General features: G+C 34.7%; 1 protein-coding gene across 1 annotated transcript; it reads left to right on the forward strand.

Moving 5' to 3' along the window:
• Positions 1-3,064: 3,064 nt before the first annotated feature.
• On the forward strand, positions 3,065-9,864 carry LOC111697315 (neurofilament medium polypeptide). Its single transcript, XM_023467269.1, has 6 exons — positions 3,065-3,276; positions 6,375-6,471; positions 6,724-6,892; positions 7,939-8,094; positions 8,493-9,145; positions 9,345-9,864. The coding sequence occupies exons 1-6, from the start codon at positions 3,134-3,136 to the stop codon at positions 9,465-9,467; spliced, it is 1,341 nt and encodes a 446-aa protein (XP_023323037.1). The 5' UTR covers positions 3,065-3,133; the 3' UTR covers positions 9,468-9,864.
• The last annotated feature ends 9,112 nt before the right edge of the window (positions 9,865-18,976 follow it).

Below are 18,976 nucleotides of genomic sequence, written 5' to 3' on the forward strand. Positions count from 1 at the left end.
TAGCCCGGTTTCTTTGTCCGGTTCTAGCTATGATTTAGCTGCGACTTCCTAGCTTAGCTATGATTTTGTATTCGTTAGTCCAAAATCAGAGCAAGATCGAAGCTTAGGTTAGATCTGAAGTCGGAGCTAAATATCAGCTGAACATCAGCTGATGGAAATCACACCTGAGGTTGGATTTAGCTTCGACTTCACAGCTAAATCACAGCAAATGGGAACAAACTATTCGCCATTTTTAGGTTTTCACATGATTTTGGGTACAAATAAGCAGACATTAAAACTACTAAAATTGCAAAACATGAAAATAGAGACCAGAAATAATATGCCAAGATGCATAGTTCAGAAAAATAAAAATATTTCTAAGATATTTCCTTTTAAAGATTATTTCTGTTATTCTCTTTTTCTTCTTCATCTTTTATCTCTATCTATCTATCTATGTATTTATTAGTCTATCCATCTATCTAATTTATCAATCATTTTACAATTTTAAGGCCAAAAATCAAAGACGACTTACGACTTTTTAAAGTGGTCGAGAAAATATCAATGCCCCACACAATTTTATTTTTTGCTGTCAGTTAGGAAGGCCAGCTGTCATCAAATCATAGTCAGAGCAGCTGAGATTGGATTCATAAAACAAATTACTTGTACTTTGACTAGATCTGAAATCATACTAAATCCAACCTCAAAATTTTGACTTATGAACGAGCTTTGACTATGATCTGAAATCTAACCTTGTAGCTGTGATCTCAAATAATAGTCAGAGTCAAAGCAAGTTACAGCTCGATAAAGAAACCGGGCTAGAGAGTCACAGAGATGTGTTGTTGCTAGCAGGGTTAGGGGGAGACTGAAATTTCTAATCTAGTTTATTTTGTTGGGACAAAAAGAGCCAAAAAAAGAAAACAGAAAGGCCAAATAAGAAAAAAAAACATTCTATAATATATCCCTTCATACTTGTAAACATTTTATAATATCCCATACTTGTAAACATTCTATAATATTTCTCTTCTCATTTAAAACATTCTATAATATATATCCCTTCATAGTGGTGAACATTTAATATTTAATATTATTAAGACTTCGAAATTTTGTTGCATTTTTTGTGTGATTCTGTTCGAGTGAAAAAGAATACAATTACATGTTTTATGTATCTTCAATATGTATAAAGTAGTATCTCTGTTTGTCTCTCAGATCAAAACTTATGAACCCCAGAACCGATTTTCCTCAAATTTTAATTAATGAATTTGGGAGATCCACGAGAATCTTCTTAATAAGCTTGGTTTTAAGATTCTAAGTTGAGTGGGTCGACTTTTATAGGGAAAAATAGCTATAATCGTAATTTTAGACCAGGCGCGGGTAAACGGCGTGTCTATAAGTATAACCTTGGCAAAGCTGCAGGCATAGAGAATAGAATAAATATTAGAGGGGAATTTAAAGAATCTCTCGGTATGAATTTTTTCAGTCCCTTTCAGCCTGAAAGGGAGTTCAAAGTGTACAAATCATATAATGTTCACAAATTATATGCAGTAGAGTACATTAATACAGTATGTTCCCTAGACTATTCATTTCCATTTCGAATTTTTTAAACTGTTAAATAAACTTTATAATGAATTAGGTGAATAAAAACATCATTTGATTTATAGTTATAACGGAAAATCATCGTTTGTAGAGTGAAAGGTATATGGTCTATGTGAAATGATCATTGGTCAATTATGAAACTAGCCTATTTCATAATTTGGTTTTCTTTTAATATTAATTTTAGATTTTCTATAAAATGATATTCCAGGGCCAAAAAGGTTAAATAGCATAAATATGTGAAGTACACCTGCAGTATGGAAACAGTACAACAAAATGGCCGTTTAACACTTTTTTTTTGTTAATTTCCCTCTAATATATATTCTATTCTCTATGGCTGCAGGGCTCCCAAGCTAGTCTATAAATATAAAATCTTAGAAAATTATGATTTTTACCACTGGCATCACTAAATTGGTAATAAAAAACTGTTGGTCAGATTTACTGATCAAATATCAAATAAAATACAAATGTTACTGTTAGATATATATATCCTGAACATCAGAATTGTCTTATATACATTTACAATTAACGATTTCAACATTATAAACTATAAATTGATAGTAGAGTTACTTTGGATAAATGATTTATAAATTAGTAATAAAAATGAAACAGTAGAACATTTATAATTGAGAGTAAATACAATTTTTTTTAAAACGGGTGTTTCATCAAAGTATGTTTCCCAAAACCGTTTTAGAATATATTTTAACCAATTCTGCAGGTATGATTCTTTACACTTTTTTATGCGAGTTAAAATTTAGCAATATATTTTGCGTATATATATGTATTTGAATACTATTTATAGGTTAACACACGAACTTTAAGATTTTGGCTACCATCTATTTCATGTTGAAAAATTTTCTTTTGCTAAATTTCGACAATTTTTGTTATAGAAAGAAAAAAGTCATGTTTTTATTAATCTCATTTCTAAAATTGGCCCGTGTTGTTTAGTTTGTCCACGAGTTTTTTTCTAAGACAAACAAACCATCCTTCGAAATTTTATGGAAAGAAAATTGACATTTTTTTATAAACAAGATTTAAGACCTGTATTTACGTTCAAAAAAGTGAAATTAAGATCAGAAATATTTATCTCGTTGGCTTTGAAATTTTTCAAGGAATCCGGGAAAAATAATGGTATATTCGAAATATACCTTCTTGATATACAAAACATGGTAGATATAACAAATATCTTTGTATAGCTGGATATAAAACAAGCTTGCAGCCAGGCTGTATAGCCTGCCTAGCCCTCCCCCTCCTCCCTTCCACTTACACAGCTCTCCCCTCCCGCCCCGACCTCCGCATTCAGACGCATCCTTTCATTGACTGACTCTATCATTCTAACTTTACTTGCAAACAGATTCGTAATGTTCTAAACCACGTGTAGGCACAGGGTGACCAAATACAGCCTCCCTTCCCCCCTTGTGTCATGTTTAAGATGTTTAAACCGGGCGGCCAATAACCTTGTGCGTGCCCCCCGCTCTCTCTCTCTTCCTCTAGCGGTACCGTGCCGGTACACAGCCCGCACACATCAGGATTTCCAGTAGAACGCCTAACCTCACTCAGAATCATGGCGTCTAAAACTTGTGTCTTTTTTGAAACGGGAACTAATGCTCAATTTGAGTATGTATTGAAACAATATCCTGAAGCAATTAAAGCCAAAGCTCACAACAAAAGTTCTAAGCCGGAGACATTGCTAAAGCTGGATAATTGGTAAGTAAATCTTTATATTTAATAAACCGCGTCCTTCTCCCCCCCTGCGTACTCGACAGCAGCCCGTTTCCTACATCGCGCTTTCTGCGGATTTTTTTTTGACAATTTCTGCGGATTTTTCGGGTTCACCCGGTTCCTCATACCGGCCTAATTGTCAGGCATTGGTGATGCAATCCTCTAGTCCGCAATCCAGTCACACATCCTTAAATTGAGAGGCGGGAAAGGGAAATCCTTTGTTTGTGACGTCAGAGTATGCTAGGAGGCAGCCTGCCTGCCAGCAGCCCCGACAACACACCTTTAAACTTTAAAAAAAATCCCAATCCTTCCTGTTCCATTTATCTACCATTTATGAATATAACAGCTGATGTGTGCATGATTATTGATAGTGTTTCGAGACACCGAGGCCCGCTTCTCAAATTTTCTCTTAAGCCATCCTCGCTGTGGAGGGGAGGAGAGATAGATAGATAGATAGAAAGATAACGTTCAATCCTTAGAAATAAAAAAGTTTCCACAAATGTGTTAAGACAATTTTAAAAACCTTCAAAAGACTCTAAATTACAAAATACAAGTCTTTCAGATAAATAATTGGAAAAATTCTTAACTTTTTAAGTTTTTGTTTACATGCATTTGTTTTCATGGGAATTCATTTTACGTTTTTTGAGGTAAAATCAGGCTTCCACTTATTAAATTATAATACATTTTATTATTATTAGCAAGACTCCTCGCCCCCTTCCCCTTGCCTCCTCACTTAATATGTGGACATTGGACTCGACTGGGGGCATTGTAAAAACAGCATTTTGAAGAAAAATCCAAATATGTAAGAAAATGACTCTTAAGACTTTGGGTGCAAAATTGATGGATGACTTTTAAAAAGGACTTCATCTAGAGAAAATATAAAGATTTTTGTCGCTAAAAATCCCATCGAACCCCCTGGCCCTCCCCACCCCCACCGGATTTCAAGTACCCAACCTATTAAAATGTTGTGAGATCACTAATGCAAGATATCGTCGTTCTTCGAGCTGAACATTTTTTATGACATTTTATTCTCTCTGAAGTAGAAATCCACTTTTTCAGAGATAAAAATTTTCAAAGAGAAAAGTTTAGTTTTGTTCGTTCAAGAGTAGACAAACCTTTTAAAGGTACCCTACTCAATCGAAAATCTGTTAAAATTTTTTTTATGTCATTAAGCCCGAAAACTGAAAACGTAGGGTGGGGTGGGGGCAGGTAAAAATACCGTATTTCCTGTAGAGGTGGGCTAAAAATCGGAGGGTGGGGGTTGAAACTGAAAGCAGATGCTACGGCAGGTGTAATTGGAAATAGGGGGTTAGTACTTATTTAACATCATCGAACTCTGAATTCTAATTCTTTTCATCCAGAAAAAATATAACTTTTCGTAAATTCTATTTTTTTTTTAATTTAAAATTTGTGGAAAAGTCTAAGATAAAAACCTGTGGTTTGTAAATGTTCGCTTTATAATGGAACATGGGAGGATTTAGAATATAAAGATTAGAAAAATTTTAACTTAAAATAATATTTTATTTTAATTAAGGGTTGTTGGCAAAAGCTTACGCTAACAAAAATAACTATGATTAATAATTAATAATGTAATCATCGTTTTTCATGCTTTAAAAAAAAATATATTTTTGAACATCCTTTGTCACTCAAAGTAAACCTTCAAAACAATTTAATCCCTTTGTTTCTCGAGCATAAATCCACAAGTCATTCTAAGGAAGAAACCACAAATAGAAATATTCCATGTTTAAAAGAGAAATACATTCATGCTTGATCAGATAAAGTATCAATGGTTAATCGGTATTGTGTGAATCGGACAAGCCTTTCTTAAAACTGGCAAGTTCCTTGAAATTAAGTCTACAGTGCCTTTAAATTATGCCTTGTTAAGCTAAATTTGATACTTGATCTCTGCTTTCTGGCAGAGAACTGACGAAATAAAACGTTGCATTGAATATTATATAGTGTAGCAAGGTGTGGAGGGGGGGGGGGAGGAGGCGGGCTGGGTCAATGTTGAAATATTTAATTTCACTATTTACTCACACTGTAAGTCCCGGTAGGTTACAACACAGTCTCCAGGATTGGCCTATCTATCTATCTATCCTTTATTTTATCTATCTATCTATCTACGGGCTAAACACTAGAAGAATTTACGGAGAATTTTAACATTTATGACTTATTCTGAAAAGTTTAACTTGACGTTTAAATTTTGGCTAGTTGAGCTTGATACGTTTTCAAGCGTAATCTCAAGCTTTATTTCAAGGGTCTCTTCGTGCATATTTGTCAATTGACTGATTCACACAGTACTCTTCAAAGAGCTGTTTGAGCACGTATGAATTAGATATTAATGTTAATAATTTTTAAAACCGATTATTTCCAATTATGGTTTTTTTTACCTGAAATACAACAGTGAATTACCAATCCGAATAAAATATTTCCTGTAAAAAAATTTGATGTAGTGCGGATTTAAAAAAAATTAAAAAATGAAAAATTGGAAGTAAAAATTCAAAACACATTATTTTAGTCCTTTTGATAATTTTTACTCAAAAATATATTGATTTCCTCTAAAAAAAAAACTTGAATTTTCGCCTGTGCCTAGAACCCGGATCCTTTGGATCCGCAAGATTTTGGCTTCCTGGATCCTGATCCGCAAAAATATGCGGATCCAAGGGGTAAAATATCAACCAAAACCTGCAAAAAAACTTTAATTCATAAAATCTGAACTTTTTTGAAAAAGGAGAGATTATAGAGATTTCCTCATTTCTGAATAGTTCATCAAGTTTTAGGATGAAAATAAGCGAAAAAAATAAAACAAAAAATTTGAAAAAATAAATTTTGTTAAAAAATTCAGTAAATTAGCAAAGAAATTACCTCGATCCGGATCCATTTTTTTCCAATTCGGATCCAGGATCCGCATCAAAATTTAATGGATCCCAAGCAATGAATATTTCGCCAATTCAGCGGAAAAAAACCTTACATTTGTTCTTAATCAATGATTTTCGAGAAAATACACACCCCTGGGAAATAAATCTACTTTGTGGGTTTGATGTATTTCCTTGGAATTTATATGAATTAATGTTGTTGTCTAGGTATCAGAATGAGCTTCCTAAAAAGATGAAGTCCCGAGGAAAGGAACTATATCTCACACACGACGAGATAGTTATGACCATCAAATGGAAACTAGCGGTAAGAAAAATATAAATTTACAGTTACTCAAATTATTCTGTGGATTTTACTGATTTTAAATGATAAACAAGATTTTATGCAGTTTAAAATATGAAAGATAACTGATACAATTTTATGTCTTTTATTAAAATTACTTATTTTTTTCGTTTAAATTTTTACCCTAACAAGTTTCAGGTTATTTTAACCAGCCTTGGATTGGGTGTTCTAGTTGCGGACCCATTATTTTTGTTTTATTTTATTTTTATTTGGTAGAGAGGCATTTTCCGCCCCAGATTGAAGGATCTTGTCCAGATGAACACACCTAGGGTAGTTATGCAGGAAACTAAGAAAGCGTTTAGGAATCTCTTCAAGAAGAAGGATATTGAGTCTGCCGTAGCTGCCCTTAGCAACTTGAAGGGTGTCGGCCCTGCCATGGCCTCAGGTAACCACAGGACCAGTCTGAACAGGCCAACATCAGTCGGGAATGTTTTCGGGGATTCTGGGCCAAATTTTCATGTTTTTTTCTCTTTTTTAGAGGGGGAAATTTTATCCCCAGTTGACGAACTTGGTGCGCATTAATACCCCGCGGGCGGTGCAAACTGAGTCTAAGAAGGCTTTTAAGAAGCTGCCCAACCTGGAATCCGCTATTAGTACCCTCTGCAGTCTCAAGGGGGTGGGAACCACACTTGCGTCAGGTTTATAGCCCTGCTTTTGGCGTCACAGTTAGCATGGTTCTTTGCGTACATATTTCAGATATATTCCTACAGCTGCTACGCAAATTTTACATAATCTGAAATATATACCCAACTAAACTTCTTATTTAGTGTTGATTCTTATTTTTTTGTACGTGCTAATGTTCCCATTTTTAGTTTGCACGCAAGTAGTTTTTTACTTGGGCGGGTTGGGGGGGGCCCCTTTGGGCTCCAGGGGGGTGGGGGGGGAAAAAAAAATTCTTGTTGCGTAACTTTAATATTACGACACTGATTCCATGTTGATGGCTATTAAAAATCTTGACATTTTCAGGAGAATATTTTTAAAATTTACTTTTAAAAGCTACAGTTGAGTAGGAAAAGGGGGCAAAAAATTGAACAAATTTCAGCTTTCGAACATTTAGATGTTAATTTCATATCTTGCAATTTGTTTTTCTTTTTATTCACTTTTTAATCATTGGACTATAATACTCTTTTTCTTTTATAGATTAATTTATTAATTTTCTTCCCCTGCTTAGCTTACCAGTTAACACTTTAGTTTTTTTTTCTTTATTCCCTGCTTTTCATATTCTGTCTGTTACTAACTATTATTAGCTGCATCTTGCATCTTTAATGTAGAAAAGTTAATTTTCAAATTAATGGTTTTTTTCCGGAGCTTTAATTTTTAATGTCAATGATATCAGTGTGTTTTTCAATTCTCAAGATTGAATTGAACTAAAAGTGTTTTCTCTGATAAAACATACTGCCATCTTTTGTTAAAATTCTGAACTATTTTCAGCTGTTCTGGCTGCTGGTGCCCCTGAAATTGCTCCGTTTATGGCTGATGAATGTTTACTGTCTATGCCTGATATTGAAGGGATTGATTACACCATGAAGGAATATATAAAGCTGGTTGAGAAAACAAAGGAGTGTGTCGAGAGATTGAATTCTCAAGGTTGGCTTTTACTTAATTGATTGATTTCTCCAAGTTTTCAAGTTTTCTTCAACAAAAATGTCCCCTCCCTGTTCCCAACAATTTTTTTTTCCCTGACTATTTTAATTTATTATTTCAATAAATATTAAACTAAAAAGCCCCAGATTTTTGTATTGATATATTTAACTTCCTTCCTTGATTAAAAGGTGTTGATGTTGATGTGAAAAGATGTTGATTTTGATGTTGATGTTAATGTTGATGTTGATGTTGATGTTGATGTTGATGTTGATATTGATGTTGATGTTGATGTTGATGTTAATGTTGATGTTGATGTTGATGTTGATGTTGATGTTGATGTTGATGTTGATGTTGATGTTGATGTTGATGTTGATGTTGATGTTGATGTTGATGTTGTTTAGGAGGCACCTGGACTCCTCACACTGTTGAGCTTGCTATCTGGACCCACTATATAGCCCGCGATATTAAACCCGAGCTTCTGGATGATATGCCAGGTGTGGACGCTAATAAATCCCCGAACAAGTATAGCGGGTCTCCCGTCAACGGAGAAAATGAGGAGGAGGAGAAGGTGAACGGAGAGAAGGAGGGGGAAAGTTCGGGTTCAGAGAAACAAGATGAGGATTCATGCGACAGTGTACTCGAGCAGAATGGACAAGAAAATCAGAAAAATGGAGCTTCCACAGAATCAAATGAAGCTTCTGCAGAACTAAATGGAGCTTCGGAAGCCCATACTTCTTCAGAGAATGGATCTAAGGAAACAGAAAACAATGTTACAGATGAGAAACCCGTCAATGGTTCAACTGAATCAACCAAGAACGGTTCCGAGGAAGCAGAGATAAACTCGGCGGTATTGACTGAGACTGAAACAGCGGTGCCCGCCGAGAAAATTACTCCAGCGCCTGTTGAAAAAAGTACACCGGCACCCGTTGAGAAGAGTGCACCAGCGCCCGTTGAAAACGGCACTGCTACCCCGGCCGAGAATGGAACGTCGTCTCCAGTTGAAAATGGATCCGCCCATAACGGCGTGGAAGCAAATGGAGATTCAACCAAAGAGGTCAGTTATCATTTTATATTCAGTAAATTATTCCAACATACCCCAAAATATAAAGGAGAATACGCCTGTCAATATAATTAATCCTTAATCTTCCTAAATTATTGGTTCCGTGCAACTTTTTTCTTTGATAAATCAGAGAATAACCTTTTAGGTCTCAATATTAATGGTTTGATGGTTATTATTTATTTTGTGTGTTTAGGAGACTGTAAAACCTTCCTGCGATAAACGCCCTCTGGAAGAGGAGTCCCACGAGTCTGAACCTAAACGACTGAAGGACGACATGGGCGTTCCCCCGCCCCCGATCCCTGCAGGAGGGGATTAGACACGCCTTCCTCGGCCCTCCCTCCTGGCAATCAGTTTGAAAAATCATCGCGCTATCAACCGAAAAATGCCCCAGTTTACCGCTTTAAAATCCGGGGTTTCGACCAAATCGAAGATTTTTGCGGAAATTGTGGTGATTTCTTCGGTTTTATCTCATATTTAACCGGATATAAGTTCATCCGAAAATTTCATAGATCATAAGTTAAATGACTTTTTTTGTACATTTTCATTTTGAATAAGACCCGACAAAATTGGAGCTAAGTTCCTGCTCGTGAACGAATATTATTCTGTAGGTGAACATCTAATCAACATGAACTAGGATCTCCTCTACTATTTAACACGTGTAAAACTGAATCATCATTGCTTTTTGATAATAAAGTGAAGCATTTAATTTTAAATTGACTAATTAATATTAACAGAGATGTACAAGTGCAGATATTTAGACAAAAGTAGATTTGTTCGGTTTATGTTGTGCAGATCTTTCTGCAAACCTGGCGCACATAATAATAACGAAACATTTCGCAGATTTCGCCATTTAAAACTTAGAAATGTAAAGGGTGTTAATTTTATTTTTGATTGTTTTTGAACTTTCTTGGAACGAATTTACGGAGTTGGACTTTGGAGAGGTCGCTGAAACTACCTTCTCGCCGGTTCAAATCCTGTTTCAATCAAGTCCTAATAAATCTTCAACTGTGGATCGGTAAATTAAGATTTGAACCTTTGGAGGTAGTTCAACGACAGAGCCCAAATTCAGTACATTCAGTCCCTTGTAAAACATTTTTTATGGGGCTAATTAAGTTAATATCTTCGACATCCATGCAGCCGCAGTGCTCGTCTAAGATACTCCTATACTAACCTAATTCCCTCAATTGATACAAGAATAAGCAGCTGGCGTAGGTTAGAAGTTCAGTAAGGGGGATGTTGCTTAAAGATGATGTAACGTTACATGAAACGACCCCTCTCGGCAAAAACAAATAGAAAGACTAGACAACTATACTTTGGGCAACATCTGGCGGACAAACACCATAGAGAAAGGAGACATACAAAGTACGTCTTAAATGCGCCCGGCCGTTAATTTGGGACGATTCGGGCTGTGCAAATATCTAAAAACTGTGGAAGAGGAAGACTGCTTCTAAATCCAAAGTATGAAATTCTGAGTTTTGAGTGCAAAGTCGAATTTTAAATCGTATTTGGGTGGATATGTTTTCAGAATTTTTTTTTTTTGATTATTAAATAACGACGACAAAAAATTTTAATAAAATTATACACTAAACTAAGTAGTTGTTTAGAAACAGGTTAAGAAAATAAAAATTTATCTTATCATCGTAAAAAAGTACCCTTGTTCAGTTATTAGTTTCTATTTCCTTATTATTCTGGTTTCTCATTATTCACAAAGATTTTTTGGAATATTTATTGAAAAGACGACATTGGAAGAATTTGTAGAAATCTGCAAATAAATTAATAGAAAATAAGAAAGTTAATAAAATGATGAAAACGAAATAATTGATTCTAGCATTGATTATTGACAAATTTCTTTTATGAAATATGTTGTTCCTAACCATTTAATTAGATTACTGCAAACTTTTTAATTTATTTCTTGTCGTCTTTATTTAATGATTTTAAAAAACCTAGTTTGAAAAAGTATCCAGCCAAATTCATGATTTTGAACGTCGACTATGCACTCAAACTCTGAAATTTTACATCGTGGAAAAGTGTTATATGTCAGCTCAAAATAATCCTAAAGAATTTGTCCACAGCACTGCATGCTCAGTTTAACTACCTTACATAGCCGGTCTGTCGCTTTCAATAAAACCGGAGATATAAAGAATTTTCGTTCATATTTCGACAATTTTGGTTTTATTTAATAAAATGGAAATTTGAACGAAATTCTTAACATCTCAGGTAATATTAACAGCACTTAAAATGCAGACTACATTTTTGAAATGCAAGGACTAGGAGAATTTTGTGGTTGTGTGTTTCAAGAATCATAGATATTAAAGTAGGTTGACGCTGAATGTCAAAAATAAATTAAAAGTTCAAAAATGACTTTCAATTCGTCTTGCTGCTGTCATGATTCGTGGGACACCCTGTACATTGTTTATATTGGTTCAAGGTCGTCTTTCTAAGCCACAGATTTATGGCTTCTCCCCGTAAATTATGCATTTATCTTTTTAATTCTATAACATACAGCAAGTGAAAATAATATATTCATTAATAAATTTACTTTCAATCTTTCCAGGGGGGGGGGGCTTAGCACCAGTTGTGGTCTGGAAACCATAGATTTTACTTATCTGGGGGGGGGGGGGCTCCTGGCCCATGTGTACGATTCTGCTGACTTCTATAGTTGACTTGCACTTGGGTGTATTGCGTTTTTAACCATTTATTCCTCAAAGAAGCAACAGATAGAATTAAGTAACATTAGTAGCGATCAAACCCGAATTCAAATCGTGATTAGCCTCTTACAGAACAATTTTTACAAACACTCCATTTTTAACAAAATAAGATACTTAACTATTATATTTCTTGAGGTGAGTCTAGAGAACATGGAGAACCTGTAGAACCTGGAGGCTGAAACTGCATGCAAGTCACGCATCGCATCTCACATGCATTGAAAAGAGCAAATTATCAAACAAATTTTTCTATTTGTTCTCCAGTTTTGAATTCTGAATTTGAACTTTTAACATTGTAGCCAACAGCGAAAAAAAATATCTACAGTGGTAAGCGGTTATATCAATATGAAGACGACTTTATTTATGTCACGCTGCATGTGTCAAACAGCATAGATACACATATTAACGTAAATGAAGTCAAAAGAAACTGTCAATTTCTAATTCGAAAAAAGCTTGTTAACATGTTCAAAACTTAACTAAAAAAGTCTTCTTCATTGTATTGATAAAATTGCCTTCCACTGTAAGAAAATAAAAGTTTACAATTGTCTTTTTTATAATTAATGATATGATTTTTCAAGAATTTAGAAAAATGTGAAAAAGAAAACTGTTCCTTCATTGGCTGAATTCGATTAAAGCTGCGAACGGGGTTCGACTTTTTAAAGGTTCCACAAAAATTTTCTTCCTAACGCTATTGCGCCAAACTTAAGAAGGCTGTATGCAAAACCAGACCAAACCAATATCGTTTTTTGGCTCGTTTTTTCCCTTATATTCTAACTTTTAAACAGTATGGCATTCGTTTTTGGGTCGTTATTTGTCTATATTTTCTTTCAAACGTTAGCATAGCCTGAAAAAAGCACATTTTTAAAATTGTTTATTCTAAACGTATGTTTTCTTACACAATTTTAAACCTGGTAGAAGATATTTAAAGCTATTTTAAACCTGGCGATATTGATAACTATTTAAAACCTGGCAGAAGATATTGAAAACTATTTAAAACCTGGCAGAAGATATTGAAAGCTATTTTAAACCTGGCAGAAGATATTAAAAACTATTTAAAACCTGGCAGAAGATATTGAAAGCTATTTTAAACCTGGCAGAAGATATTGAAAACTATTTTAAACCTGGCAGAAGATATTGAAAGCTATTTTAAACCTCGCAGAAGATATTGAAAACTATTTTAAACTTGGCGATATTGAAAACTATTTTAAACCTGGCAGAAGATATTGAAAACTATTTTAAACCTGGCAGAAAATATTGAAAACTATTTTTAACCTGGCAGAACAAATTGAAAACTTTTTTAAACCTGGCAGAAGATATTGAAAACTATTTTAAACCTGGCAGAAGATATTGAAAACTATTTTAAACCTGGCAGAAGATATTGAAAAGTTTGATAAATGCATACTTTAAGATAATACAGGTTTGAAAACTTAGAAGTTTTATTAATTTTTTTCTGAAAACGATTCTTTTAACAGTGCAAAACCTTAGAAGTATATGTAAATAAGGATGAAAACTAAGGGGAAAAGATTAACTTGTATCTTGTTAAAGAAACTTTAGGTATGTTTAGGAAAGGTCGGGAAAGTTTAAAAATGATCGGCTATGTTAAGGAACGGTCGGGTGTGTTTTGGAAAGGTCAGGTATGTTTTGGAAAGGTCACGTATGTTTAGGAAAGGACAGGTATGTTTAGGAAATAAAAGGTATGTTTAGGAAAGGTCGGGTATGTTTAGGAAATGTCGTGTATGTTTTGGAAAGGTTAGGTATGTTTTGGAAAGGTCAGGTATTTTTAGGAAAGGACAGGTATGTTTTGGAAAGGTCAGGTATGTGTACTAAAGGACATGGTATGTTTAGGAAAGGGCAGGTATGTTTAGGAAAGGTTGGGTATGTGTAGAAAAGGTAGGGTATGTTTAGGAAAGGTCGGGTATGTTGAGGAAAGGTCAAGTATGTTTTGGAAAGGTCAGGTATGTTTAGGAAAGGGCAGGTATGGTTTGGAAAGGTCAGGTATGTTTTGGAAAGGACAGGTATGTTTAGGAAAGGGCAGGTTTGTTTAGGAAAGGTTGGGTATGTGTAGGAAAGGTAGGGTATGTTTAGGAAAGGTCGGGTATGTTTAGGAAAGGTCAAGTATGTTTTGGAAAGGTCAGGTATGTTCAGGAAAGGGCAGGTATGTTTTGGAAAGGTCAGGTATGTTCAGGAAAGGTCTTGTATGTTTTGGAAAGGTTGGGTATGTGTAGGAAAGGTAGGGCATGTTTAGGAAAGGTCAGGTATGTTTAGGAAAGGGCAGGTGTGTTTTGGAAAGGTCAGGTATGGACAGGTATGTTTAGGAAATGACAGGTATGTTTAGGAAAGGTCGGGTATGTTTAGGAAATGTCGTGTATGTTTTGGAAAGGTTAGGTATGTTTTGGAAAGGTCAGGTATGTTTAGGAAAGGGCAGGTATGTTTTGGAAAGGTCAGGTATGTGTAGGAAAGGACAGGTATGTTTAGGAAAGGGCAGGCATGTTTAGGAAAGGTTGGGTATGTGTAGGAAAGGTCGGGTATGTATAGAAAAGGTCAAGTATGTTTTGGAAAGGTCAGGTATGTTTAGGAAAGAGCAGGTATGTTTTGGAAAGGTCAGGTATGTTAAGGAAAGGACAGGTATGTTTAGGAAAGGTAGTGTATGTTAAGGAAAGGTCAGGTACGTTCAGGAAATGCCAGGTATGTTTAGGAAAGGGCAGGTATGTTTAGGAAGGTTAGGTATGTTTAGGAAAGTCAGATATGATTAAGAGGGTCAAATATGTTTAGGAAAGGTCGGGTATGTTTAGGAAAGGTCAAGTATGTTTAGGAAAGGTCAGGTATTTTTAGAAAAGGAAAGGAATGTTTAGGAAAGGTCAGGTATGTTTAGAATAGGAAAGGTATCTTTAGGAAAGGTCAAGTATATAAGTTTAAGCTTGAAACTTAATCTGTAGATATGAGGGTCTATATATTCCAATACATTGAATTGAATTCTAGTATAATCTTGAGAATTTGACCTTACAGTAGAAACCTGACAAGTTTTAATATCTATTCAGTCAAAACTTTAAGGAAGTATAAAGTTTTAAATTAACATTAATTAAAAAATGTTATTCAAAACTTGTGTTTTTTTTTTACTGTAGGACAGTTCAAATAGGTTGTCAAGTAGAAATATTTACTTTAATGATACCTAGAGGGCTGGGGCCTGGAGGCCCCCCTCTCTCCCTAAGACTATTTAGTTTACAAAGATATACAGTGAAAAAAAATTAAGCCACCAAATGACAGTAAAAATACTCTATCTAATTTTAATTTGTAACTATTTTTTACGTATTCCTACAAAGACGAATCTTGGAAATCATACCAACTAATTAGAGGACATTTTTTTCTGAGTTTTCTGGTTATCACTGTATATAATTTAATATGCCCAATGTAAAACTAAAACTAAGGCAGAAGCCCTAATCACTAGAATTATCCCAAAGGGTTGATTCATTTGGTGTACTGTCCCGTTTTACCTTTATAGTCTGTAATAGTACTGCACAGCTTTCTCTATCTGCTTAAAAGTCCATCTGGTACTTGAAATGAACCGGAGTTCAGTGCAATTCAGCCTTTGAACCATTATATTTTAAGGATTTCCGATTTTCATTAAAGTTTTATGCTGTATGGGTAGACATGATGGGGTTTTGGGGGCTCACCCCTCCCCCCTCCCTCACAGCCGGTGCCGAGCCCCCTTGAAAAAAAGATTAGCCCCCAAAAGCAAATTCCTGTGTACGCCCCTGTGTGTGGGTAACCTGATCTAGTCAGACTAATACAGTTCGATTCTTAAGACTTTCGCGTATAATAACCAGTGCCACAAACTCAAATTTTCTAATCCATTTTTCTTTGCCACCTAATCGTGTAAAGGTTTACGAAATTGATAATGGAAAAATCTATATAATGTTCACTATTACTCTATGAAAAATTTCTCCAACCCATAGATCAATAAAAATACCTAGATAAAATACTAGATGTTGTCTTTTCAAGATTTAGGGGTTTTTCGTTCACAATAACCCTGAGGAAGTTAAGCCCAAAGGAGCTACAGGCATGCTCACTCTCTGTCTTGTAATTCATCGCGGCATGCGCGTAACTCCCTTGGGCTTCTGCCTCAGGGTTATTGTGAACGAAAAACCCCTAAATCTTGAAAAGACTACATCTAGTGTTCTATCTGTATTGTTATTAATCTATACTCCAACCCCTCTACAAAAGGTTGAATACCTGCCCAGACAAAAAACTTTTTTTGTCCAATTTTTATACAAATATAGAAATTCATAAATACAATTCTAACATAAGTATAATGAAAATGAATTACTATAAATTGGCTTCCTTAGCTTCTTACTGAAGCCATATTAAAAAAGAAAAGGTCAAGTAGATATAGTTTATCTTCTAATTATGGAGGAATACATTTAACTTTTTTAATACCCCTCTGAACTATTTTACCTATTGGAGTCCAGGCAAGTTTGCTACAAAAACATAATTGAGTGAGCTGCATGAACTCTTTCTTCGCCTCACCTCAATTAGCACTGATTGTTAATCATGTGGAGACCTGTATGATATTGTCTTGCAGTCCGGAAGCTCAGCTAACCAAACCAAATAAATTTGATTTAGTACAGAAAAACTTATGTTGTATTTAGACCTCAATATATATGTCAGTCGTTTATTTTTGGTAGTTTATTTGTCACTACATTTTTTTGGAACCCATCTGGATAGATGTGTATGGTTAAACGCCTGAGATTCTCAGGTTTCATCCCATACCCTCTTTGTTTTTCCTTTACAGTCCCTTTAATTCATTTTAACTTTAGAATTGCTAGGGTGGGTGTCTAGCAATTTTTGATATTGCAGAGGTTTAAGTCACTTTCTTCAGATGGAAGATAGAACGTGGGGATAAATTCTTTCTAGGGCCTCCATCAGGAACCACGCTTATAGGAGTCTCTGCCAGGAACCGCGCTTAGGGGTTTTCTTTCAGGAACCATCTTTTTATTTCAGGAACGCATATAGGTTTTTTTTTTAGGATACATCATGGTATTATCGTAATATGTGATTTTAACACAGCTAGAATTTCTGTCGATCGGAATTCCGATCTCTGACTGAAGAAATTCCGCCTGAGGAATGAAATCACTCGGCTTTTTCATTCTGATCTGTTCAGATAATACATGAAGCGGAGATCGATAGCGTAAACAGGGCGGTTGAACCGATCAGTTTACCGATTGGTTGATTAGTACACCGACATTGGTAGAAAATGAGAACTAATCTAATGTGTGTAGTTTTAAAACTCCCACTAACAGAACTGTAAATCTCCTCAAAAAGATCAAATCGGTGTTGAAAAAGACAATTTTTTCCCGCTGGTATTTTTATCCCTGCATGCATAGATAGATTGATGGATAATCTAGTAGATAGATAGATATATTATATGCACAAATCTATAAATCTATCTTTTCTTTTTATTTCATATATCTATGTATTTTTTCAACTATCAATCTATCAATGTTGCATTTTGCAGTTAAACCCTAAATAAGGCATACATCGAAAGAATGTATCAAATGTTGTCAATTTTTCAATGGGGTTTATACTATTTTATACATAAATCTCAGGAACAGTTTTAAAGAGCGGCCCCATATAATCATTAATTAAAAAACTAAATATCTGCTACATTCCATTATTAGAAAGTGAAGAATACAACATTTGATGAATTCTTTTGATTTAGTGGCTTATTTAGGGTTTGACTGTATATAATTATAAACATGATTGTTGACCTTTAAAAAAGGTCAGACAATATACAAATAAAGAAATCAGGAAACACAAATATTCTATAACTTTTATTTAAGAAAAATAAAACTGTTTTGAAATATTTGCACATGGCGAAGTTAAAATTGGTTGATTTAGAAATTAACAAAAAAGGAATTAATGATGGATATCAGATGGTGCTTCAAGGGAGTGTTGTAGAGCTTCATGTTGGTGGAACAGATCCGGGAACTGGGACAACAGGGTTTATCAATGGATCAAAGGCAAGGCAACTCAAGATAGCGGAAACTTCGGACAAAGCTCGACAAGTTTCCTAAGTAAGCTTCTCAAGAAGTTAATAGGGAGATCAGAAGTATAAGCATGCCTGCTGTCAGTTCAGTATCTGCATCATCAGCACGAAGGAGTCAGAGGGGTGATGTAGAGCTTCATGTTGGTGGGGCAGATCTACAGGTGCGTTGCGCTGAGTATCTGCATCATCATCATGGAGGAGCCAGGGTAGAGATGGAGTTGTGAATATGAGTGTTAGGAACTGACTGCCGGTTGAAGCGGGGATCTAAGGTGAGCGGGGATTTGACACATGTGGTATGCTTGCTTCCTGTGTACACAAACATTGAGAATTAACTTCGGCATTTGAGTCGGAAAAATCGTCTTCCTTATATTTCGAATTTATTTTAACAATGATATTTATAATAATCATTAAATATATACTATAGTAAAAGGCCAAATTATACATTGTTTACAATGATCTAAACATGCCCGTAACCAGGGGGAGTGCAAGGGTGCAGGTGCACCCCCCCCCCCCCCAGTCCCATATAAAAGAAATTGTTTCTCATAATTTTCTAAAATCTAGTTACCAATAATATAGCTCAAGCAAGAGTTGATTCCCTTCCAAAACCAAATTACAATCATATTGTGTGTTACTCATTAAAAGTGGGTGTATGTGTTTGTGGGTGTCTCTGAAATCAAGAACTTATACAAAGTAAAACATCCTTTAAAGTTTGAACAGTTGGTTAAAAGGAAAAAAGTCATCCATTTATTTTGGAATATAATAGCCATTTTTGAGAGTTTCAAAAACATTATTTTAAGCGAAGATATTTGTCATTTTTAGTCAAAGTAGAAGGGTTTTTTTGAGTACTAAAAAATTCACTAAGAATGTCTCAATGTCTCAATGTCAATAAATAAACTCTTTTAAACAAAATATTAGAAATTTTATTTTCTATTCATCTTCAATCTTCATAATATCATGCCGAGAGGCAAGAAGCCTTCATTTTAAATAATGAATTTTTTCCTTAGGCTGAAGTACCATTCATTTATTTTTTATGTATATTGTATATATATGTAAACTGAAAAGTTTCAGACACTAAAA

The sequence above is a fragment of the Eurytemora carolleeae genome, unplaced genomic scaffold, assembly GCF_000591075.1.
Source record: "Eurytemora carolleeae unplaced genomic scaffold, Eaff_2.0 scaffold75, whole genome shotgun sequence".
Lineage (NCBI taxonomy): Eukaryota > Metazoa > Arthropoda > Copepoda > Calanoida > Temoridae > Eurytemora > Eurytemora carolleeae.